The sequence below is a fragment of the Podarcis filfolensis genome (assembly GCF_964270895.1).
Source record: "Podarcis filfolensis genome assembly, chromosome: 7".
In the NCBI taxonomy this organism is placed as follows: Eukaryota; Metazoa; Chordata; class Lepidosauria; order Squamata; family Lacertidae; genus Podarcis; species Podarcis filfolensis.
Window position 1 is genome coordinate 33,520,978 of NC_139603.1, and position 26,880 is coordinate 33,547,857.

Consider the following 26,880-nt stretch of genomic DNA (forward strand, 5'->3'; position numbering starts at 1 on the left):
CTCTTTATTCCCTCCAAGATCTTTGACCAGTGGCTTATAGAAAATGCTCTCCCCTCTCTGTCTACCAGGTTGCCTCTGCCACAACCAGAAGAGCCGGCAGCTGCTGATGGAGGCCTCCTCCTTCTTATCCTGAGGGCCACCCTGTTTACATCTTAAAAGGCTTTGCTGTATCCCAGCCATCTGCTCCCCAATGACAGTGTGCCTGAGTTTTGTTCTCCTTCACTTCTCTCATCCTTTTGGGTGGCAGCTGACAATGGGCAATGTTCCCGTTCTCCTCTCTTTTTTTTAACTAAGAAGGCAATCCTGCCTCACCTCCTGGTTTTTAGAAGAGCTGTGCAGTTGGTGATTTAAGGCAGTGAGGATAGGCATAGTGCACGCCTGATTTATAACCATTTCTGCATGATGCCACACCTGTCTGGCTTGGTCACATTGTGCTAAGTTAACAGTTTTGCCTATATAGAGAAATCATGAAGATTATCTTATGACATGAAATGACACCATGTGTGCACATTTGGGCAGGCCTGCTTCCAGATGTGTTTTTAAGCTTATTGGGGAATGGCTAAAGGTTGGTGATGAAGCAAACTGGTTTGCTTGCAAAAGGTCTCAGGGTCACCCCCCAGCATTTCTAGGTAGGGCTGTGAGAAATCCCTTCCCAAAACCCTGGAGAGCTGTTGCAAGTCAGGGTCGACGAAACTGGGCTAGATGATCTGGCTCTGCATAAGGCAGATTTCTGTGCCTCATTTCCTGGGTTTTACCCATATTCTAGCCTTGCTCCTTAGAATCCCCCAGATTCCCACCTTTTCATTTTCTGGCCAAAGTCTCCAGCCCTTACAGAAGCGGAAACAGGCAAAATGTGCAGGCTGTATCCTTTCCAGTGCTTTTGTGAGAATTGAGCCTTCTATCAACTATCAGGGTTCTTAGCCACTGAGTATAGTCACAACAGTGGTAGATGTTTGTAATCCACAGAGATAAAAACAAGAGATAAAAACACACCCATTGTCTGAAGAAAGGGCTTCCTGGTTTATTCCCCCCCCCCCCGTCCGGTTGTCCTTGGTGGCAAAGCGATTGCTGTTCCTAGAAAACAATTCAGAAATCCAGAAGTTTTGTGTAGCTGTTATGGGGTAGGAACATTTCTACCCTAATGCAAAAGATAGCAGCAAAGTTGGAAGTTTCCTATTCAAGTCTTGACACTTGTGAGTTTTATATATTTAGAAAATCACCTGGCCAATACAAATACAAATCCAGTTGTTTTTCCTGTAAGGAAACATGAGAACATTGGTTAAGCCCACTCTGCAAAGTAGCCCAGTTTTGTTACACCCACATTGCTGGTGGGAGAGCTAATTCATGACAACCCTGTAGTGTAATCCAATAGTTGTTATCATGTTCCCTGGGACGTTGGGATTTTTTAGGGGAATTCAGTCGGAGGGGATTGACTCAATTCCTCTTTCCCCCTCATTCCTAATCCCAGTTCATATTCTCCCCTGACCTTACTTCCTCCTATCCCCAGAGTACAAATAATAGTTTGTGCTGAAAATGAACTAGCAGAAAATTTTAATAGTTTCGTAACTTAATGGCACAATATCTACTTAGAAGTAAGTCCTACTGAGTTTGATAGGACTTGCTAACTGGAAGTTAGTAAATTCTGCAGTTTAAGGCTATAGTCCTTTACCCATTGACCTGCAGTAAACTCAACTGAACTCAGTGAGACTTACTTCCAGCAGTGGCAGGGGGACTGCAGTGCTTGATCAGGCTTCTCAAGGTCGTGTGTTGCTGCAGGTTACCAAGAGGGAGAGGTGGAGGGGCAAGGCAGCAGGGAGGTCAGCACGGTGCAATGTAGTGGCAGAACCATCTGACTGGAAATGTGAGACCAAGCAAATGAAAATGTCTGGACTGTGAGCAAAGTCAAAAGCAATCAAGGCAAGCTTCTATCTGTATGATTTCTAGGCATCTGTTGCCAGGGCACATTTGGAAGCATAAGACCTAGATACAGAATTAAGAGAGGGTGTGTGTGTGTGTGTGTGTATGTAATAGTTTGACACCCCAAGAGGGAAATAATTTGGAGATTATTTTCATAAAGATCCCCATCATGCTCTAAGTACTTCAGTGAGAACTGAAGTGCCTATGATAAACTTCGGCATATATGCCCATGTGGCATATTTTACATGCCTACAATGTGGTACTCTCTTCTTCCTCTCAAAATTGATGTTACAGGCAGAGAAGTCTTGGATAAAGCAGGGTTGCAGCTGCAGAACATTTCCCACACCAGGCAGGATATGCAAAAGTATTTTGGGTGTAGGGAACCAGAGAGTGAGGTTTGCATATTCACTGCTGGCAAAACAAACCTCCTGGATCTTTTTCTTTCCTGTTGCTAAAATCTTTCAGGCTTGTTTTCTATACACCATGATTCAGGGCAACAGGAAAAGTCATTTGGTTAAAAAAAAAAAAGGAAAATAATGGTGAAAAGGTTGGTTATGACTTCCCTGAATAATCGTTACTGAAATTTGCCTGCTGCTTGTTTACAGTAAATATTTGTTGTACTTCTGGAAAATGTAGCATGATGTGCCATGGAAATTGGTCTCATTATTTCTTAGTTTGGAAAACCTAGAGAAAGTACTTTTCAAAAAATAAAATTGTTTTCAGGTTTTTGACTTACTGTAATAGTGCAGAATTGCACTGTGCTGTTCTTTTCCATTCAACAAAAGAAAGGGTATCAAATCAGACACAGGCTAATGGCTTTCCATACTCTCATTTTCTTGCCAATACCTGTCAGCTCCAATAGTACAATGATAACATTGACATGAGTCAAGGGAACTGCTGGAGATTGGGAAAACAATAGGTTTCTTTCCACTTGTTGAACATTTTCAACCGCTTTACAATTTGGAAATAGTAAGTCACAGCACCCTGTGGTGCATGAAGCTGTGTGTGCAGTGCTTATTCATTTGGGATAAAATAAAAATGGTTCAGGTGATGCCATTTGTAGTGGACCAGCTGCGTTGGTAGATCATCAGTGTGCACAGGACTCTTCTATGCAACTTGAATCCTTGCTGCGCCATTCATTTATAAGTGTGTCAAGGCAGTGTACATGGCCTTTCTCCCATGCTACCCTTTCAACAACCCTGTGAGGAAGATTAGATTGAGAGTATGTAGTCTAATGTAATCCAGTGACTTCATGGCTGAAGTCCACTTGAAGGCATAAAAGAGGACTTTTAGTTAGCAACTTTTTCCAACAAGGGTTGAACTTGGGCCTAGTCTGTCTTTGTTGGCCTGAAGTTGGGCTCTTCTGTGTTCTATGATCCCCCAGCTGGTACACTTCCTGTTGTTCTGGCAAGGTGACATGCAAGGCATTTGGTGCACCACCCATGAGGGACCTGTCTGCACTTCTGTAGTCCCTCATGCTGTGAGCTCTGGTTCAGTGGTTCTTGCCTGCCAGCATTGGTTTCAGTGGTCCGCTGACCATCAGCATCAGGTTCAGAGCCAGGACCAAGTCCTTAGCCAGTAACTCCTTAGCCTTCACTCCTTGCCTTGGCCACTAATGGACTCCAAGGTTTTGACAAGTATTGGGGGACACATACGCATTGCCAAAAAAGAGAACAAACAAGGAAAGCAGCTTCCCATAAAAGCAACATGTACTAATATCTGTAGATGCAATTTTGGAAATAATTGCTGTAATGCAAGAATAATAATAATACAATGCATACCACTGTAGTAGGGAAGACTGTGACTGATTTTTTATCCGTGTGCCTGCTCAGTCTGGTGTCCTAGTGTTGTTGATGGGTGACTTCAAGACTCCTGTTCTCCTTTCTTACGATTATTTTTTTTCCTTGGACTGGAAAGCTTCAAATCAAGCTCTGCTTGTAAAGGGGGACTGTCCTCTGATAGCACTTCAAATAAGGACTGTCCTTTGAAAAGAAGGTTACGTGGGATATAGGATGGGGCCATTCTCACATCCACTGTTGGGATCCTGTACTTACAAGGCTTAGGTAGGGGAGCTGGAAAACTGGAAGGAGCAGCTTGGTCCTGACAGTTGGAATGAGGGTAAATGGAGCCAATGTAATGCAACTAATGTAATATTGATGGCTTCTTCTCAGATTCATAGCCCTGGCTTGGTATGAATAGGAGTTGCAGCAGGGGCTTTGTCCCAGCTTTACTTGGTGTGCCCCCAGCTTTCGAAATTGGCCACTTTGCAACCAAGTGAAGATGCCTGTGCATCAGGATGGCGCCTGACCTCTCCACCATCTAGACGTGCATGCCTGGGGATCCTTGGATCTTGACTGTTTTCACACTCTAGCCACACATCCTGTAGAATTCTATCGGTTATATTTTATCTGCATAAGCAGAATGAATTTCCGAAACCAAAAAGTTGTGTTGAAAAAATGGCAACTACGCATTTTGTTTTGGCTACTGTAACCCTGGTTTAAAGAGCCATTTGGCACCTAGCTTATATATATATATATATATTTCTTGTTTCGGCTAGCAAGCTTTCTTTGGGGAAGGGATTGGGGCAGTAAAAGGATGCCTACAAATGGGTAGGGGGGCCAGCAGAGGAGAGAATAGTTGACAGTGCCTTTCAGTTGCTCATACTGTTGCAATGCAAAGATCCTTCCAAGTCATTGTTTGTTGTGCCGCTGTGAAAACTATTGTCCGCTGCATTGTTGTATCACCTAGGAAATCTTCCAGAAACAAAGTTGATTCATGCATATCATGCTCGAAAGGCCTGATATTTGCCCTGAAGTTACCCTTGCATATTTCCCAGGTATATGCACTCCTGAACAGATGATAGGCAGCTACAGAAATGGATGGTGGTTGCATGGAAGGGGTGGAGGAGAGAGACTTCAGCTATTGAGAATTGAAAACCATTGAAATGTCAAGCATTTCACACGAAAAGGGAACCTCCTCTTTAACCTCTGCAGTATTGATGCTGTAAATTGCTCCTGGATAAAAAGTCTCTTTTTGTCAGGTTTTGGAAAACAAATTGGACTTCAAAATAATAAAAAAAAATCCTTCCAGTAGCACCTTAGAGACCAACTAAGTTTGTTATTGGTATGAGCTTTCGCGTGCACGCACACTTCTTCAGACACACAGAAGGATACACTGAAGAATACTTTCATGCATGCACACGAAAGCTCATACCAATAATAAACTTAGTTGGTCTCTAAGGTGCTACTGGAAGGAATTTTTTTATTTTGTTTTGACTACAGCAGACCAACACGGCTACCTACCTTGAACTAGAAAACTTCAGTGCTCCCTCAACCATATGCTTCCCAAATGCTGAATGAAGCTGCAGCAGTATGAAGTGGAGCACACCAGCCCCAGCAATGGAAGGCCTGAGGCGGAGAATTAGTTAGGTGTGAGAAACCGAGGGTATTCCCCCCCGCCCACTCTTGCCTTGAAACCAATTTTCACTATTCATAGGCTGAAGAGAATTAGCAGCCCGAAATGAAGTCACAATGAGCTCATTGTTGTTCAGCGAGTTTTTATATAGAGTCCCAGATCTGATCTTGAAACTTTGTGTTTTAACTGCGCTCACATGATTGGCTCAGAGACCCTTAGGGGGAGGCTTCTCATCACGGTAGTTAGAATGGGCTGGTCAAATGGTTCCTTTAAAGGCTGAGACATCTCCTTTTTGTTTACGTGTGTTGTTCTATTCTGCCCCCTTGCCCACCGTGTGACCAAGCAGTGATAATGTTGGGGTGAGCTGTCAGCTCTGCAAAACCACTTACATGAATGCAGCAGAGCTGATCACATTCTCGTGATCTCATTCTGCAAGATGAGATCATTTACATGAGGTCAACAAGCTATCGCGCCGTGTAGGCCGTTCTCTAGAGTATCTAAACCATACAAACAGTGATGTAAGCTCAGTGCCAAGTATATATGTAATCACTCATTGTGTTTTGATGTGGCGAAGCTGTGGAATTTAGAATTTTCCCTTCCCCTCTCTTGTAATTCTCTCTTAAACTAACTGAAAGCCATCAGCACAATTGCCCTTGAAAAGGGTTTTGCTTTGTTCAGTTTCTGACTTTACGTGCTGCAAAAACAAGATATCCAATTCTTTCTGGATTGCAAAGGCTGGCAGTAGTAAGAATTGGAACTTCCATTTGGTTGGCACTGTGGGTTAAACCACAGAGCCTAGGACTTGCTGATCAGAAAGTTGGCGGTTCGAATTTCCTCGACAGGGTGAGCTCCCATTGTTCGGTCCCAGCTCCTGCCAACCTAGCAGTTCGAAAGCATATCAAAGTACAAGTAGATAAATAGGTACCGCTCCGGCGGGAAGGTAAATGGCGTTTCTGTGTGCTGGTCTGGTTCGCCAGAAGCGGCTTAATCATGCTGGCCACATGACCCGGAAGCTGTACGCCGGCTCCCTCAGCCAATAAAGCGAGATGAGCGCCGCAACCCCAGAGTCGGTCACGACTGGACCTAATGGTCAGGGGTCCCTTTACCTTTGCTTTTACTAATACTAATAATTTAAATTCCGTTATGCTTCCCCATCTTAAATAATTCAAAACATCACTAGGAAAGCCAACAGGGGGAAGGCAGCTAACACCTGTATGAGAAGCGCCTAATAATATGCCTACTGCCAAAAAACTCTCCTATCTGTCCGCTGGAAGAATCGGGTATGATTGGATGTCTACATAACAAGCATTCTCATGTATTTTATAATTAAAAAAGAAGTATGTGTGGTTAACCACCCAGTCTTCTGGCCTCCCTAGTAGGAGTTCCTCTGAAGGCTTTTAAAGAAATCCTTTTCTCCCTTCTGCAAGTGCCTTATGCTATTCTTGGTGGTTGCTTTTCATGCAAGGCAGCTGGAGGATTCAGCACAATGGCAACCCCCTCCCCCAGACTGTCTTTCGTATTCTGCTGCAATCATTCTGCATGTACTGCTTGCACCATCCTTGCAGGTCAGGGAGTCAGGGATACTGGAACAGAGATTGGTGAGTCTATCAGTTTCAGTTTCTCTCAGGCTTCTAATTTTTCTGTATCTTGTTCTCAGTTCTGCATCAGTTTTATCTTTTTATAAAAGTCCTCATGAAAATACATCAGTGTGAATTTCTCCTAATATACGTATTTTTGTACAGTGGTACCTCGAGTTACAGACGCTTCAGGTTACAGATGCTTCAGGTTACAGACTCTGCTAACCCAGAAATAGTACCTCGGGTTAAGAACTTTGCTTCAGGACGAGAACAGAAATCGTGCGGTGGTGGCGCAGCAGCAGCGGGAGTCCCCTTTAGATAAAGTGGTACCTCAGGTTAAGAACAGTTTCAGGTTAAGAATGGACCTCCAGAACGAATTAAGTTCTTAACCCGAGGTACCATTGTATGCAATTCTGCCCAATATATCCATTTTGAAAAAGCAATTTCCCTATATATAATATATTCTTGTGTTTTATTTTCACTAAAATGTGCATTTTTATGCACATTTTGCCCTGCAATAATGCATTTTTCTATGCATTCTGCGGCTGAAGCAAAAATAGAATGAAGTTAGTTGTTGAAATTTTAAAAATGAGAAAGCCTTAGAGATATTGTTGAGATGATCATTTGAAAGACTGGTACTTTGGTTATGGGCTTGGCAGAAACCACACATTCAAGGGATTAGTTTGAGTCTAGTCTCTTAAACTTTTGAATCTCAGAGCAGGAATCTAAATACTGTGGAAAACAGAAATATAGAACCTTCCTCCCCACCCCACCCCACCCCATCATGGAAAGCCAGGTAAGGGGACACAGGGCAAAGAACAATATGAATTTAAAACACCCACCCACTCAACACCTCTGAAGCACAGCAGCCTGACACTTACAAATATAACTAGATAATATAATTTGCATACAGTGTTAGTCTCTACAGCCCCAACCAATGTAGCCAATAGACAGGCATAATGGTGTTTTAGCACCTGACTGGAGGTAGTGCCTGCAGCTTCAAACAGCCAAAGAGATATTTCTATGCCATAGCAATAATGATAAAATGGAGGTAATACTCTCAGGTTGCTTGGGGATCTATTTTGCACAATGTTTGAAATGGATTTAATACATTAGCAACAACCTGAAATACTTTGCAACCTACTAACACACTATCCCATTGATATTTTCCTTTCCCCCTGGATAGCATTCAGGCAGCAATCCTATGTATGCTTTCCTGACAGTATTGAACTTAGTAGCCCTAGTTCAGGATTGCACAGTTTAAAATAGATTATGTTCTAAGAAACCTTGTGCTTGTGGACTCTGAACTGCAGAATATCCAAGATCTCAAGGCAACAATTAGTTGAGATAAATTCCTTAAAAGGTACATCATATATTGCTTTTTTTATGAACAAAAACAAAAATCAACTGTTATAGCTGTGAAATGCAACTTGCCTCAGAACTGTTTCACACCTTGCACAGAAACTGCAGACAGAGAGAGAGAGAGAGAGAGAGAGAGAGAGAACACAAATTTCCTCACTTACTGCAGTGTTATGTGTGGGACTCACAGATTTCCACCTGCACTGCTATCTTTGTGCTTCGGAAGTCAACTGGGAAGGTAGTAAGGGGAATCAAGTGTTTCTTGCTTCCCATGTTAAGGCAGAAGCAGAGAAAGAAGGGAGCATGAGTTCATTGTCATGACCTCTGTAGAGTCGCACACTGGGGGAAACATGTGCAACTCCCTCATGAGGGTGTAGTGGATCCCCTGTGCCCTTAGCAAAGGGTTTAACACGACATTTGTCATGGTGGCAGAAAGGTAGTGATCCTCCCTCTACACTTTGCTGCCATGAAGATGGGAATGTTTCAGAGTGTATTTTTGTTCCAGCATTTCCTCCCCTCCTTCTGGTTTTAAGTATTTGTGGTGCTGATTTAAGCTGTGGAATATTAGTTACTCAAACCACCACTGCTAAGGAAACAACGTCGAATTTCTGGTTTTTTTCCCTTTTCTGTTCACATTACACTGCTGTGGGCCCGAGAAAGAGTTGTGCAACATTGCTGGCTTTAAAACTGATTCCTTGTAGTGTTTAACTCCTCTTGTTTTGAAGAGCATCGGAAGAGCTGTTTGAAGAAAGTCAACTGAAACGGGGTTAACAAACAAACACCAAACAAAACCCTAATTAAGTCTTCTAGAAATTTTCACATGGCTTTAAAGTTATAGTCTGTGGTTCTCAAATTGCTCTATGAAATAGATGGGGCATCTGGTCACTTAGAGAACCTCTGCTAACCTCTCTGGGTGGGCTGTAGATATCTGCTTGTGAGAGCCACTGTGTGGTGTTAGGGATTTGCATGCATGGAGATGTGATGACACCTGCTTAAGAGGTTAGGGGACATGCTATGTTATAGTGGCTTGACTGCCAAGATCTGTACCTGTGATGGTCTTCTACTGCTGTAGTAAATAGGAAGTGGACAAAGAAGTCCTGGGCGACAAAAGAGATATTTTGACTCGACAGTCCCTCATTTTAACTGGACTACTCTCATTGATCCTGTTAGTCCATTTGGGCTAGCAAAGATTAACGTGGGACTTGTACCTTGTGCAGGTCAAGTCTACACATGTCTCCATCTGAATGCAAGTACAAAATTGCTTGGGCCAGCCTTTTGAAATCTCACTGGTTGCTTTCAAAGAGAGAGAGAAATAAACAGCACTACAGTATTCTTTAATGTTATTTCAGTTTTATCTGGTTGCTTTTACTTTGAGGTTCTTGTGTAAAAACTAAACAGAGATTACATGTTCAGGGTAGAATTCAGTGTCACGCTATTATAAATGTTCTGTCCGTGCAAGAATTTGCCAGGCAGAATTACTGCCCCTCTGCTACCCCTGCACACTGTCCTGGGGGTTATATCTACCCCCGAGTCAGACTGGGGGAGCTCACAGGGGAAGTCCTTGTGCAGTACTTCTGCTGATGGGGCACCTTAGGTGACTCCTGCCCACAACATTTTAGTATTCAGATGTCAATACTTTCCCTCACCCTGCTCTTGAAACATTGCAGGAGAGACATGCTAGCCAATTACCGTATTTCTCGCTCTATAAGACGCACCAGACCACAAGACGCACCTAGTTTTTGGAGGAGGAAAACAACGAAAAAAATATTCTGAATCCCTCTTGCTGTTCTGGCTTCTGGGATAGCTGTGCAGCCTGCATTCACTCCATAAGACGCACACACATTTCCCCTTACTTTTTAGGAGGGAAAAAGTGAGTCTTATAGAGCAAAAAATACGGTACTCAGCAGAAGAATGGAGCGTTATCCAGAATAGCTGCATTAATATTTCTGTCTGTTTTATTAGAGATTTTCCCCCCGATGAGAGAACCTTAAGATTGCATTCCACAATATGACATTAATTACTGTTTTGCAAGGGCGAAAATGGGAAGGTAGAGTTTTCAGGGCTAAGTTAGACTCCTGTTTGGAGAACCCTTGTTCTCTGAATAAATTTGTCTGCACTCAGGACTCCCTTCTGTTCAGTGATTCATTTGTTCACTTGACCTCACGCAAACCTAGCTGTGTTTAATTAATTGCGCAAGCTACAAATCCTCTGTAATCAAATCAGCATAGGAAAACTGAGGAATATGATGATCTCAAATGTGTATGGCATTAAAGGGTAAAGTAACAATGGACGAGCAATCGGGTTCTCTGGTGTCTTGCAGTGTAAGAACTCTCATACGACAGAGTGTTCTCCTTGGCTGCTGCAGTTGCAGTTACTCAATGCCTCATTCTGTTTCAGCATTTAACCAGCTGTAAAGACATTTATTGAATTATTTGTTCCTTGGCCATGAGTAAATCATTGCTTGTGTGACCCTACAATATAAGGGATTTGAATTATTTATTTTTTTAGAGTAATGGCCAGGCGCATGCTGCTGATAAACCTCATGAATTTGGAGAATACCCAGAGATTTTCACATATTTTATATATATCAACAAATATTTCAGCATTTTTCACTGTGAAAGAGCAGATGCCTTCCTCAAGCTGTCAGAGCTGCTTGCGAGGTGGCCTAACCTCTCATAAACCTTGACGTGGGGCTTAAGGTTTTCTTTTTTTGTCAACAAGAATCTGAGCCTCCTTCTAGGAATTTGGTCTTTAGAGTGACCTTTGGATTCAGCCAAGCAATTGCTTGAACATGTATTGAATGCTTTACTCAATCATAACCAGGTCTGATTTTTTCCCTCTGAGTTCAAAATTTTTCCATGACCTACGAAATTTTCTGTGGCTGTTGTGGTTCACAAATACACATTTCCTGCCCTTTTCCAGTTAAGAGCGTAACCTGGAAAATTATTGAAAACATTGTGCCATTTGTTTGTTTGTTTCTTTTAAAAATGGCTTACTCCTGGCTTGTAATAAAAGACCGCTGGCCACAAATTTGTCTTCTGTCCATACGCCTTTTCCACTTTTCTTTGCATACAACCAGGTTAAACATACACACTTACTTCTGTTTCTAATATTGTCTTATATGTGCAAGTTCAGAAGTATGCATTATGTGTAGCTGCTTGCTTGTATGAGACAGATTTATTTTCCATACATTACACAATGTAGCCTCTGTGGTTGTCATTTGAAGTGGAAAATGACAAACCCACCTCCAGGAGTACCTGTATCTTTTTTCTAGAAGGGGCAATGCATTTGTGGGGAGGGAAGCTATAGTAATATGGTGCATCTCCCCACCCCTGCCAGCATACTGGCCTTCAACTCAGATTTCAGCCTCATTGATTGCATTTTGTAATAAAACTTTTCAAAAGTCCCTCACAAAGAACTCAGGTTCAGCTTCTGTATTTGTTCATATACATATGATGTTGTGCTTTTGACCTGACAGGAAGACTTAATGGTGGCATAAACTGAATTTGTTTAAGCCTTTTCTTCAGAAGATGGTTCAGTTAAATAGCTATTTCTATTTAATAGCCTATCAACTGAGAGAGAGTGAGTGGATGCCATTTACCCAGATGCTGATTACTGCGGTTGGACAGCTTTGTTGCAATTTGCTAACCTTGTTTACCAAACAAAAATTGACCTCCTAAACCTCATTGACTTAGTTGTGTGCCATTTTTAAACATTTCATATTAAAAAAAATTATTGGCACAGTATTGTCAGGCACACGGGCAGAGGATTTGTATCTGCCCTTTCCTAGTATAGAATTAATTGAAGAAGCCCCAGATTTGAAACAGCCTCATAGCATTTAATAATGGCAGTACAAGACAGAATGCTCAGTGTTGCAGTGGTACCATGAAGTTCAGCCCTTGGTTTATTTGGAACCAGAAGACAAAGGGCAATTGGGGATAGAGTCAGCAGTTAGCTTAATGGGTCTGTAATATGTATAAACATGCCTGCATGTTTTGGCCTGCTAATGTGGCTAGACTAGTGTGTAACAGAAACCATGTTTTCCCCACTGTGTTTTACAACTTCCACGAAACCGCCACATTGGCAGCATATTTTAAGGGCATTTGTTTGAACACATGAAGATAAGACACATGCAAACCAGAACAGTATTTCAAAGCAGTTCTAAAGCATTGCTTACTTAGAGCGAATATTTTAGGTGTTTGGTTGAGATCTGCCACTAAACGAAATGCATGTTGCAATAGTATGATATTGTCTCATAAAGTACCTGATTCCATTGCCTGTTTCTGGGAAGCTAATCTGGGGCATTACAAATGACTGTAATGCTATGAGCCAATAGAATAGTATGTTCAGTTTTCTCTGCTCACATGTTCCTGAAAGAATTAACAAGATGACAAAAACAACTGTTGAAGTCTGACTCTCTCTCTCTCTCTCTCTCTCTCTCTCTCTCTCTCTCTTCAGTACAGTTAATAGCTGAATTGCTTATTCTCCTTTTAGGTCTGAAACTCATGTGTGACTATATATGTCTTCCAAGGTCTTTTGCCTTGTGAGAACATTTACTTGCCATCCTCTTTGAGATTCTGCCTAGAAGATACTTTGGCCTTTCTGTTCTTTTCTCCTGAGCATCTCTCAACCACTTGGGGCTCAACACAAGGAGGAGCAGGATATAAGCGATTAAATCAACGATGACAACAACAACAACAACAACAACAACAACAACAACAACAACAACAACAACAACAACTTTCTTCTGGCCTTCAAGTGTCCCTTTCTGCCTTGTGTTCTCCTCGCCCTGGATTTTTCATAAACTCTGCTAAATCCATTTTATTGATCTGCTATTCTCTGTGCCTGCCTGGCAGCATCAAGCATCCTTTCTTTGCCGCAATTGGATTTGAAAGTTGATAGAGCACAGTGATTGTAATTCACTACAGTAAAGAATTCTCTTCCTGGCCCAAGACGAACTGTTATTTCCTTGTTTCCCAGCTGCACTAATGAGGACCAACCTTACAGGGTTGTTGTGTTGCTTACTGAGATAATGTATGTGAAAGTTATCTGGATGCAATAAAGAGCTATATAAGTGCAGGATATCATTGTATTTACTCTCCTTGTCAGTGATCACTGGTGATGTTTGTTCTTCACTAACAGAATTGATGATTTCTTCATTCGCATGGGTTTCCCACCCACATTAGCCTGCACTATCTCATAGGGCTGATTTTAGCCTTGTTTTCTTTATTGTGCTGTGAATACAAACCAACTTGCTGTTACGTTACTTTAGTTGCAAGCTAGCTGCTTCCTGTTTTGCTTCCTGACTTGGTTTCTTCCCTTTGATGTCTTTGGTTTGATTCCTTGCCATTTGATTTCACACAATTCTGTATGTTAAGTTCCGTTCATTCCAGACCTTGTTCCTTAATTCTCCTGACTTGCCTCCTCTTTCCCTTCTTCATGCTTCAGCTGCACCTCAGTTGCAGTGGCATCAAACAGCTTTGTCTCTTGATGACAAGTGGAGGGAGAAATGGTCTTGCACTATCTTAATTTCTCTCCTCCCCCACCCTTTATAAATGAAAACACCCTGGAGGAGGAGAGGCTGGGAGGGGAAGGGGACAGTCTAGACTTCCAAACAGTTTCCCTTTCCTGACACAGTCAGATCATATTTCCTTCCTAAGGAACACGGCTGTTTGTTTTCAATCCCAGTCTTCCAGAAAATGCTTGACTCAAAATCTGACTGTAAAGAATGACTCGAGAGTGGATGTGCTGAAGTTTGCCTCCTCTTCCTTGGTCTTCATTAACTAGAGAGGTCTGCTTGGCTGGAGGAGAGAAGAACAGGATGCCAGCAGCAGCCCAAGCTTCAAAAAGCAACAGCCAAACAAAGGTGTTCATTATACTTCATATACAGTCATACCTTGGGTTACAGACGCTTCAGGTTGCGTTTTTTTAAGGTTACGGATGCGCCAAAACCCGGAAGTACTGGAATGGGTAACTTCTGGGTTTCGGAGCATGTGCAAAAGTGCCAAATCGTGCTTTGTGCATGCGCAGAAGTGCCGATTCGCAACCCACACGTATGCAGACGTGGCGCTGCTGGTAGCGAACTTTGCAGGTTGCGAATGTGCCTCCCGCACGGATCACGTTCACAACCTGAGTGTCCACTGTAGAGAGATCATTCTTTTTTATCCTGGTGTACCTTTAGTGAATCACTCATCCTCTGAGGTAAATAGAATCTACGTAATGACATTGTAAAAGGTAAAGGTAAAGGACCCCTGACAGTTAAGTCCAGTCACAGACAACTCTGGGGTTGCAGCGCTCATCTTGCTTTACAGGCCGAGGGAGCTGGCGTTTGTCCGCAGACAGTTTTTCTGAGTTATGTGGCCAGCATGACTAAGCCGCTTACCTTCCTGCAGGAGCGGTACCTATTTATCTGCTTGCACCTTTTGGGCGTGCTTTCGAACTGCTAGGTTGGTAGGAGCTTGCACAGAGCAACGGGAGCACACCCCGTCACAGAGATTCGAACCGCCAACCTTCTGATCGGCAAGCCCAAGAGGTTCAGTGGTTTAGACCACAGCGCCACCCTTGTCTCAATGACATTGTAGGCCTAGATTATAATTGCCATGGTAGGTGGAAAGAAACTATTGAACATCATATTGTAGGTTGTGGTATGGGATAGGGCAAGGTGAGCAGTAGGCAGCCAAAGGTTCTGTTGCTGAAGATGTCTCCTGGGCATCAGGCATCGGTGCCAAATCCAGGGAAACTATCAGGCTGTGAGCCCAGTTCCCCAGGAAAGGACACCCCCATGAAAAGCAGGCTAATTCCAGCTCAGCAGAACACCCAAGCAACAATATTTTCATGTTATATGGTACAAGTTTCATATTTGTTTGCCCACATCCATTCCATCAGTGATGTGAGATGCCTGCTCACAGGTTCTACCACCTCATTAGAATCTGGTGGAAAAGGGAGAAAGAATTTATAGAGTTGTCACCACCCAAATCTCTGAATGTAGTCAGCAGTTTGGTGTAGATCATTGATGGGGAACTTGTGGACCATTAGATGTTGTTGCAGGCCATCTTTCATTGGTGTTCTCCAGCATGCCTCATGATCAGGAATGGTAGGAATCGTAGCCCAGCAACATCTGGAGGGCCAAAGGCTCCCCAGCCCCGATAAAGATGTTAAAAAGCAGGGCAGGTGAGTTGGAACACAAAAGCCACATTTTGGAGCAGCAAATTTCATCACCCCGCATCCTAGGATTTGAACTCAAGGAATCAACACCTGCCACAGATTGCACCACTAGGGCTACTGAAGCAGGTTTGGTCCTGAAACCATGGTGGGATTCAAATCATTTAGAGAATTACTTCTCTTGTAGAAAATATGGTCTGAATCGGGGAATTTGCAGTGTCTATGAAGTGCAGCGCTGTTAAAGAGTAACGGTTGCACTATTCTCTTGAAAGATCAGTTCAGGTGAATCATCTTGGGCAAAATTCTAGAATCCTTATTTTGCTATGGAACTTAACAATTTCCACCACCACCTTTTATATTTCTTTGTTGACACAGAATCCTCATATCCTGTACTAATGCAGAGTTTTTGTCACAGCAGGGTCTTTTGAGGACATAGTAGTTCACCAGGAATTAAGTGTAATAGCTTCCCAGTAACAATCAACAAATAAAATTTATTGCTAGAGAAGGGAGCCAGCATTTGCTCTTTGAACTTCTGTCAGGGTTTGTAAGGGAAGTTTGTAAGGGTCTGGATTTAGTGTAACTTCCCTGTCTGAAGATCAGTACAACTTAATGTTCATCTGAGGTCAGTGTGAGAAAATAGAGCTACATTGCTTAAACCTCAGCATTGCAACAGCAATAAGAAGCAACTCATTTGCCCTAGAATGCTTGTTAAATATTATTCTTAGAAGTTTTTTTTTGTAAGGGTGCAAAACAGTGCATTTAAGTGTCTTTCAAACAGATAAGCAAACTTTCCTCAGGGACTTAAAAGATTAAAACAATTGACAAGCCTAGAGCTTGAAAATCTATGAGTTATCTGTGGGCCTTCCTTAAAACTCAAGCATAGTCTTCATGAAATCCTAACCTATTATTTTCTATCTAAGAGTATTGGTTGGTCTAGAATCTAGATGCAGCAGGGTGGAGAACTGACACCTTGAAGAAAAGGCAAGGAGATGTGTGAAAAGCAGTGGAGCACCTCCTTGTCCTGACCATTGAATGCACTACCTGCTTACACCCTCTTGTGTCTGAAACTGCAAGTTTAAGCATCAGAAAGTCAACCCCATTGAACTTTTGTGAATTTGAACAAACAGGATATGTGCTATCACCATTTTGGTCAGTTGTAATTTGGCATTCTTCAATGACTGTTACACTTTCTTTTTGGGGAAGTTGGATTATTATTTGGGGCGTCTACATCTCTTATGATTTTTGTGAGTTTTAATATAATCTTAAATGAAAGTTTTAATAATCTGTCCTAGCTTGTTTAATAGCATCTGAAAGGAGTATTTTAATAATCTATTACTATCTGTCCCAGCTTGTTTAATAGCATCTGAAAGGAGTATTTTTATAATCTGTTACAATCTGTCCCAACTTGCTTAACATAATATATTATATCATTATATGTCCTAGCCTCTCCAGCCTGATGTCCTCCATATGTTTTGGGCTGTAAACTGGTGATCTTTGACCAAGTGGCCACGCTCCAAAATATAGAGGGCACCAGATTGGGGAAGGCTGATCTGTCCCATAGATTTCAGAAAAAACAAGGCTGTAAACAGCTGAGAGTCAAGTGTTATCACTGGAGCTGTGTGTGATGATTCTGCAGAAGTGAAGCAACAGAACAACATGAAATCCATAGACCGAGAAGGAGAGAGAAAGTAAATTATATTTGGTGAAAAGCTCAGTATCCTCAGAATTTCTGTGCTTTTATTCTGAAGTTAGCTTTTTTATTTTGAGTTGATTTGATATTTGTATTCTGCTTTTCCAACAACAAATGTTGCACTCAAAGCTTCTCACAGTAATCACAATGGCATTAAAAAAAGCACCAAACATTGAATTTGTTGCATATAAACAACAGCAGCAAATTCATCAAAGTAAATCGGTTGCTTTATTTATATGCTATTGTATTCTGCCTGCTCAGCATACATGCTTTTACACTATGTACAAGCAATACTTTTTTTTTTTTTTAAAAAGCTAAACCATTATTATTGTTTTCTTTACAATCATCCTCTTTTTTTAAAAAAGAGCTCTACACTATCTGTGGTTATGATTTTAAGACCGCCTCCCCTCCCCCATCGTACCCACTAGTGAGAAACTGCTTCCCATCCTTTTCTTCTTCCTGTGTGCTGACATTTAAGGTCAAGTATTTATAGACTTGCGTCTGTTTGTGTGGGCACATATCTGCCTTTTGCCTCCTTATGTCAGGTGCGCATTAGAGCAGCACACACTGCTTGCAGCCAGCCCACATCCTTTACCCAAAGAGCTCGTGGAGCAGGTGCAGCAACATCAGCCAGGGGGAAACCCTCAGATTGTACGCCGTTGGAGCAGGTGCACGAGGGTTCCTCGTTTTGTCACGTGACGACCTCACTGCAGTGCATCGGCTACTGATGTTTGTTACCATTTTCTCTTATTGAGTCAAGATCCCCACTTGACCTTATAATGAGTGCAGTGTGGCGCTCTCATACACTGTAGGTCGTTCCGTAACTCTTTCTCTCATTTTGGGTGATGTGGGGGCGGGGGCAAGAGGAAGCAACTGAAAGCAGGGTACAATAATTCGGAGCGTTTTCAGCATAATTAAGGGTGCCCTGGTGTAATTACACCGAAATAACTAAATCATCTTGTGTGTTTTATAGTGGGAAGGCAGAGTGGCAGAGGGAAACGGTTATTTATTTTGAGGTCATCACCTGCCTGTGCTGTTTTGCTGTCGCTAGGGATCTTTGAGGAGTTTGATCTTTGTGGATCCCGATGCAGGCAGACCTGAGCCTTACAACTTGGCCTCATATGTACACAAGTATCCATTAGGTTTTGCACCCCTCTGCACTTTTGCACTGTGTTTCTTTGCTCAAATTATGTACCGAAATGCATTAAAGATGGACATAAAGATACATTCAGAAAGTATGCATATTGTGATTAAATATGGTATAATTACGTATTTTAGAATTTTAAATGAGAATTTTCTTGTGGATTTAAACAAACCCCCCCCCAAAAAAAACACACAGATTAAGGTAGAAGCAGGAGTGAACGGATATATTGGGAGGGGGGACCATAGACTGAGAATAGACTGATCTACTCATCTCTAGCTGTGGCCAAACATGTTTAGTTGTGAGTGTGTACAGGAATACCAAGACTTCAAAGGGCTTATGACATGAAAGAGCCATAGTTCTTTCATCCTGAAAGCATTTGATGGTTCGGTGTTTTAATGTCCCTTCCCCACATCCATATGTCCTCTGAGTCTTGTAGAGGTAAGGAAGTAGACAACTTCTATATTTTTCTATGATAGCACCTTTCCTTGCCCTACTAGATTAGGGACCTGCTAGATTATGGGGACCTAATGCCACCTTTTCCTTTCTCCCACTCTTGCTCTTTTTCCTGAGCCACAGCATGGCTCCACCTAGCCCAATAAGATTTACTCTGGTCAGCAGTAGGCATTCATATTATTGAGATCCTGCTTGAGGTCCTATAGTTGGAATGGTCAGCAATTGATGTGTCTCTGCACCTTCCACTGCATATATTAAGTGTTGTGAAAACATCCCCAGCTGCATCAGGATTTATCTTGCACAGTTTCACATATCTTTAACTTTTGCAGCTTTCTGATTTAGTGTTATTGCAGGCATAGGCAAACTCCGGCCCTCCAGATGTTTTGGAACTACAATTCCTGTCATCCCTAGCTAACAGGACCAGTGGCCAGGGATGATGGGAAGTGTAGTCTCAAAACGTCTGGAGGGCTGGAGTTTGCCTACGCCTGTGTTATTGTTTGCCTGTTTATGAATTCAGGCAGTCTCTCCTTTTGGACTTTCAATAAGACATCATTGGACATTAACATTTAAGAGGGCTGATGTCTAGGTTGCTCTCCATGGCTCCTATACAACAAACCACTTTTCTGCAGCAGCCCACCATGGAGGTGATTTCTGTCCCTACAAGCAGCATAACTCAGTATAACCTGCCCCAAAGATTTGGATTGTCCTTAGGGATAGATTATTGATGATTGTGCCAGTTAGCGACATCATCAGTCTTTCCAAATAATCCTTTTTAAAAAATACTACTTTAACAATGTTTTATTTCTATCTTAAAGCTGACCTCTTCGACTTGGATTGTGTTGGGGTTAAAAAAACCAGCCTTCATTCCCTGCTGCGTAGAACATGAAAGAGAATGAGATCATGCTCTTGTGAATAGTTTTTGAATGCATGATGAGAACATCAATAATTACATTTGATGATTTAAAAAATAAATTTAAATCCTTAATGTTTAGGGCATGAACCTATCTGCCAGCTAAAGGCTTATTGGCATGATGTGTCTGACATCAGGTCAGAGGTTCCTTTAAGCGGTGTTTACATTGAAATCATTTGGACATCAGTGTAGACGCCACTGGAAGTTGTGCCTTTCAGAAGCTAATTTGTGAAGAGGGATAGAAATTCCCTTAAAACTAAGGCAGCTTCCCACAGCAACTGTAATGCTCAACTGGAAGTGGGGGAGATGGTACATTTGAAGAGAAGCTGCCAACAAGAACAAGGGTTTAGCTCAGGCATAGGCAAACTCCGGCCCTCCAGATGTCTGGGACTACAATTCCCATCATCCCTGACCACAGTTCCTGTTAGCTAGGGATGATGGGAGTTGTAGTCCCAAACATCTGGAGGGCTGGAGTTTGCCTATGCCTGGTTTAGCTCCACAGGGAAGGACTGTACCCCAGTGGCAGATCACTTGTTTTGTATGAGGAAGACTCCAGAATGAATCCCTGCCATCACCTGCTATAAGAACCAGGTCGCAGGTGATGTGAAAGACCTCTGCCTCTGAAACCCTAGAGACATGGGCAAATAGTTTGACATGGTATGGGGGATCTTCCTAAGTTCCCACAGTTGCTTATTTGTTCTGTGCTATCCATGCAAGTCCTGCTTGCCTATGTAGTTGTGACCATCAAATAATGACTAGTTGTCTTGGGAGAAGTAGGAGCTCTGATTCTAAATTTTTACTGCTTACCAAACCTTCCACCTGGGAAGTAGGTGCTAGTTATATACAATAATTTAGAAAGCTGGACTAATGCTTGGGTGCAATTGCATGATTTTGTGTGTTGTTTCTTTATGAGTTGTGATACGTTCATAGTTTTCTTAAGTTGCATGGGGGGAGGGGGGAAAATGGATTTTCAATGGCAGGAGTGGGGAACCATTTGCCTGTGGGCCAAATGTGGCCCTCCAAGCCACATAATCCAGTCCTCATGACCCCTGGGACTCCCTTAGGCTATGCTCCCTCTCGTCAGGCCAGGCCATCCACATTTATCCTTGCACTACAATAATGCATCTTGCTTGCCTAAATGGAGAGATGGGTGTGGAGGGGTGTAGAAACCTCTGATTTTACATGGCTGGAATGTAGCCTAAAGGAAACAGCCACATCCATTGCACCATCCAATTTCCTTTTAGCCACATTCACCATATGCAGGCATCCTCCCACTGAAATTTTGCCAGTGAGAATACAGCACTAAGGCTGAAATAAGTTCTATTTCCCTGATCCATGAGGTTGGTAGGCAAACACAGCCCATATCTTATGGGCTGTGAAAACATGCTAACCGAGGAGATCAATTTTTTGCAGAGACTGCTTCTCTGATTTTCACCTCTGATGCTTTCCGACGTTAAATTTTAGACTGCAAGTTCTTGGAGGGCAAGAACATACTCTGGAATGTGCCATGCACACTGATAATGTTTAATAAATAAATAATCCTGCTGAGATTTACTATTTTGCCAATCCTGGATAGATTTCTTATGCCCTTACCATTCCTAACACTGCTTGAGCAAAAATATTTGGAATTACTAATTGAAGACAGTAGGATTTACTTCTAAATGAATGTGTTCAGCACTCAGGGATCAAATTGCCTATCAACAGTTTTATTGCATTTCCTTAAGTATTGGCCATTTTGGGAGGCAGGAAGCTCAATCAGCTGAATTATTGCTCTGGACTCTGAACTCGGTGCTCTGTTTCTGAACTTGGAAGTATAGATTTGTGTCTGCATCTACATATTTATTACATAGCAACATTTGTGATGGAAAAATGGATTCTGGTTTCACTAACTCAGCAGCAACTTCTGGTGACCATATGGTTCTAGTAACTTCATGTATGTGTGTTGATGTCTGGAATTAAGTAGTTCTTGGCCTAGGATAGAAAATACGTTGATGGTCATTCAGGGGTCACTGAATGATTGGCCTGTTTTGCTGCTTCATCGAACAACTTACTTATCTCAGTTACTCAAGTTCTCTATATTGGGGGGCAGGGGAAGGCAGAACAGACTGGCTCATACATCAGGAAAGACTCGGAAGGGAAGACAAATATTTTCCAGGATTAATAATGTTAGTCAAAACATGAAAGAAAAGAAAAAAAGAATTGTGTTTGGAGAGGAAGAAGTGCTCTGACAAGTGTGACCTCTGCTTTTCTCCTGAGTCCCTGTCTTTGAAACCCAAAGCCACCTTTAATGTTCACCAGGTGTCACCAGGGCTCTCCACTTCCTTTCAAGATAGGAAATTTAGCCTTGCCGTTTCAGCCCCTCTGATTCTCTGCAAGTGAGTATATTCATGTTCCTTTCAGTTGTACCCTATGAGTTCAAAGGGCACAAAGAGGTTGGGAAATGGTTTGACTTTCTTTTCTTGCCGCCCTTAAAAGTATGGGATCCCAGAGGGCCCTGCATCTAGGTCTGTGAGGTTACCCAATGTATGTTCTTACCTGCTGCACCAGTTGCCTCTTGCTGAACCTCCATTTTTCTCCCTGCTGCTACAGTTTGCCTCAAGCTGCTGCCATTTTGAACATAATGTATATGCATCCTTTGAGCTCACCTTGATGCTAAATATGGTGATGATTATTTAAGCTAGAGGTTGGGAGGTTGCAAAAAAAAAAGAAGAAGTTATGGGGCAGAGGAGTGGTAGAAAAGGGGGAGAAATTTCACTTAAAGGCATTAATCTTCTTTCCAGATCGATTTATTGTTTTTTAAAAATTTATTATCACCATCCTTGTTAATTATAGATATCATTTAACCGATTTGAAAAGCTTCATGCTACCAAGCTATGTTTGGAATCCCAAGTCCACTCTTTTTCTTACATTCTTTTGTCATTTAAACTAGATCTTTTCCCTCGAGAGAGAAAAAAAGGTTGAATTGCTTTTGCTGTGTTTTCAATTTGCCTTTGGGTAGTTCTGTGTGCAGTAAATAAAAGTAAAAGTTTGGTTGGAAACTTGATTTCATTACTGCATTACTGCTTTTCTGCTTGGTCATGTTAATTTAATAGTTTCCCAGTTTTCTAGAGCCTTTTTAATTTTCCTCATATGTGGGATAGAAATGAAGTTTTTTAAGAAGTTTGGTTAGTTTTTAAAGGTATGTTTACCTCCCCCCCATATATTATTATTTTGTTATTTATGACTTACTTTTTGTTGTTTATTGGTAATTCTCATGGAGGAAGCACATGAAAAAGGGCTTCAGATGATGATCACAGGGTCCAGGTCGGTTCATAGGGGGAGAGGTGGTCCTTGAGGTATTGTCTCTTAAGCTGTTTAAGGTGAAAACCAGCACTTTGAATTGGGCCCAGAAACTAGTTGGCAGCCAGTGCAGTCAGCCCAGGATTGGCATTATATGCTCAAAGCGTCTTGTCCTGGTGGTCAGCCTGGCCGCTGAATTCTTCACCAGCTGAAGTTTCCAAACCGTCTTCAGAGGTAGCCCCACGTATAATGTGTTTCAGTAACCTAACCTCTTCCACTTTTGCAAACCTTGGGGTTCCTGTAAGCCTGTTGATACCTGCATCTTGTCTGCAAAAGCAACAGATCAGTCATAGAGGGAATGGTAAGATGATAATGATCTGCCCTATTAATTAAGCACCTTAAATACTGCCCTGTGATACATAAATATTGTTGGTGCCGATTGGAGATCTCATCTGTATTGCAACTTACTTTCTAATTCCTCCTCCCTATTGTTGGAAAGATTGTTCTGTTTGATAGCTCATGCTAAACAGAGGACAATTTCAGCGGTGGATTAATTTAGCTGTATTTTATATTTTAGATACTGTAAGTTTTGCCAAATACATAGGACAGTATAGAGAAGAGCCCCATTTCTGTTGCACCACAATTGTGCATTAGGCGTTGGCAAATGAATCCCTTGTGCGCACAGGATCCATTCAAAAAGTGCAACCCTTGTGGGCACTTGCCTTGTTATTTTCTCGAATTCTGCAGAGAGCACTGGTGCTTGGAACTCAGCAGAGTGCTGTAAGCATCCCTAAATGGTACATGCGACATAGAGCTATCATTGTAGCAAAATGCTTCCTACAAACTTCCAAGCTGCTGGGGTACTATTTAAATGTAAAAAAAATAAAAAAATAATCCCAGAGACTTGCTGCTTTCATTGTTTGCCTTTGATATAACTCAAAAATTATTACTTCTCAACAGTGATAAACACAATTTGTGTTGTGCTGGAAAATTATTCTTACACTATATCAATTGTTACAGATCATCATTCTTTTTAAGTTACTAATCAGTTTCCTTGCCTCTCCCCTCACCCTTGATTATATGCCCCCCTCCCCGTTCCCCCAGGCTGTTTTGTTCCTTAGCTATATGAAAAGAATCTCATCTGGGGTCTTTTTTTCCACCCAATTGGAATGCATGAATCACTTAAGATGCATTCAAAAGGAAATATGCATCTCTATTCAGTTTTTTTAAACCAACACAATGTTTACCTTCATTGTACTTGGCGGAGGTCTTAGGTCAGGGGTGGGGAACCTTTTTCAGGTCGCGTTCCCTCGGAGCTAACTTTCCAAGAGATGCATGCTAGTGGTGAGTGTGGCAAGTGCAAAAAGTGTGGGTAGGGGCACCCCATAAATATTTCTCATAAACAGACATACACTCATTCACATCCCCAGCAGTTTAGGCATCAGCAGGCACTGAAACCTTCCAACAGCTTGACTTCATCCCCAAAGGCACACTCCTCCATTGTGTCCCGAGACAGATGGATGCCAACCCAGTTTAAACATCTTCTTACCTTTCTTCAAGCCTATTTGGGGGCGGGGCTTGTGGAAATTTCATTTGGTTAATCTTTCCCTCCCCACCTGCATTCTCCACAAAGATCACCCACTTGCCTCACACCCTGCGCAACAATTAGGCTTATAAACAAATTTCCATTTGCACCAAGACAAAGCTTCCTTCAAGCCTAATTGTCACACAGAGGAGAGTAGGTCTGGTGAAGAGGGTCAGACCGCAATGGGAAAATAATCAACCCCTTTTTCCTCAGCAGTGCCCTTCCTTGTGACGTCTCCTCGTCTCTGCAGTGCTTGTGCTCCCTCAGAAACTACTCCAGAAGGTTGGAGAACCCTTGGAGCAGATTTTGGAGCATGCGGGGAGAGGGAAGGAAGGGAAGGTCTTATTTTCATGAGCAATGTTTAGCTCGTCTTCAGGTTACAAGTATAACCAGCTTTCCTGTTCCCAAAGTAAAATAGTCTTGGTTTCCCAGATAGGGAACCAGCTTTTGAGACCCCATTGGATGTATATAAAGAAGATGAGACCTACCATTTGTCAAAATAATACATTGGGATGAAGGTGGAGTAGACAGGCAGACATCCTGTTGAGGTATACATACAGTTTGCTTTTTGGCTGCTTGTGGAAGAGTCCATAGCTTAGTGGTAGAGCACATGCTTTGCATGTAATTAGACTTAGGTTCAATCCCTAGTGTTTCCAGATAGGGTTGGGAGACATCCTAGCTGGAAACCCTGGAGAGCAGATGCCAGTCGGTGTCACAATACTAAGCTAAGATGAATCAGTGGTCTGACTTAGTGTAAGGCAAGCTCCTATGTTCCCTGGGTGTAAAGTGGTAAGGAGTTGATTTAAAAATAATACAGATGGGATGGTGAAGACCAAAGTTGCCTCCAGACTGCCAGTATCTTGCAGGAGGGACCCAAGTGCATACTGGAAATTCAGGTTTGCAAAATTAAAGTGGGTTAATGTGGTTTAGAGCAACAATCCACTTTAAAGAAATAAAGACTTACTGCAGTAAGGAAGGTGACTGGGAAACACTGAAAAGGGTGGTACGAACAAATGATTAATGGGAAGACATAAACACGACATAAGCAAATCAGGCTGAATGCTCAGAGCTGTAAAACTCCCCTCCCCGCAACAAAACAGATTGAATGCTCAATAAAAACAGGACATAGTCTAACCTCTGCGTAAGCAAATCAGGAAGCATGATCAATAAACAGATTGTCTAGAGGAGCCCTAAAACACACTTAATGAAGTTTGTCTGAATTACTCAGAACAGCTGGTCTATCCTAGAAGTATTAACTGAGAAGATTATACAACCCTCCTTTAAAAGTAAAAGTTAGTAATAACCCAATAAAGTTAAAAAGCTTGCCTCTGTTATCTTTGGCTGTAGTTCACGGCTATGCTTCATGATTGTGAGGGTAACAAGAGAAGAAAGAGGATGTTTCTGTATCTGAAAGGCTAAAAGGTCCTACGTAACTATTTTTTGTTTTGTGTCTTTAGCTTAATTTCTCAGTAACATACTGTTTGGAATGTTTTGTTTAAAGAACAGGATTTAACTTGATGTTCTCATCTTTTGCTCTGAACAGTGTTTTTGGAGAAGCAATGCCCATAATTTAAATGGATAAGAAAATAACGTTCCCAAAAGCCACTTCCAAGCTAAGGAAACACCAAAGCTCAGTTAAGTGAAAAATCTAGAGGAAAACAACAGATGTTTAGTAGCTACCTAATACAATGGGAATAATCCAGCCCCTTTGGGGCCCAGAGCCGGAAACAGAGGGGTCTTCATAGACATGCCTCTCTTTGCTTATTGCACCAGTCCTGTGCCATCACTCTGGCATTCATTCATGCCCACTCTCTGCAGCGTACAGACTTCCTACAGTATCTGTTCATCATGTGATGTGTTCCACCACTGGCTGGTGGTGATGATGCAATGAAGTGGGCTACTGGATGCCTATAGATGAAGTGTTGCTGTAACTTACCATGAATAACCCAGGTGTGTTGGTGGTACGTCTAGCACAGCAATGGAGTAGCACAATAGAGCCAATTTGGTGGAGCAAATGATACATTATTATGTGGCATCGTTCTTTCACAACTAAACATAAAAGTTTGTTTTTTAAAAAAAAACTTTCTTGATCCGCATCTGCTAGATGAAGTGATCCCCAAGTGAGAAGCGTTTTTATATTTGAATAAACTCATGAATATGTGCTTTTATTTGAGAATCTGGTTACTGGAATTCTGAGTGTTTGTGAGATATTTGATGTAACTCTTTTGGAAAATTGCAATAGGTTTCCAGATTGATCATGAAGAAGAGGTGTTAATTTATAGTACACGCAGGTTAACTTCAAGTGTCTTAAAAGAGATTTATTGGTAGGTTGCCCTCTTTGCCAAAGCCTTCCTCATCGAATGACATTTGTTTCACAATAAACACAAATAA

At 42.0% G+C, this 26,880-nt stretch overlaps 1 protein-coding gene across 15 annotated transcripts in view; it reads left to right on the forward strand.

Annotated features, from left to right (window-relative positions):
- The window catches only part of LOC310767168 (uncharacterized protein), a 393,524-nt gene that overhangs the window by 212,295 nt on the left and 154,349 nt on the right, over nucleotides 1–26,880 (forward strand). Inside the window, exon 6 of one of the 15 annotated variants that reach the window (XR_014550653.1) lies at nucleotides 12,762–13,346. The exons of 12 other annotated variants lie outside the window; for them this stretch is intronic. Coding sequence is in view for 1 of the 3 variants with exons in the window: in XM_083624129.1 (XP_083480255.1) it covers nucleotides 4,089–4,116 (28 nt within the window). In the remaining 2 variants the exon portion in view is untranslated. Of the gene's footprint in view, nucleotides 1–68; nucleotides 158–4,088; nucleotides 4,208–12,761; nucleotides 13,347–26,880 lie in introns of those variants that run through there. 2 more of the 15 variants (XR_014550654.1, XM_083624129.1) reach the window with 2 other exon arrangements.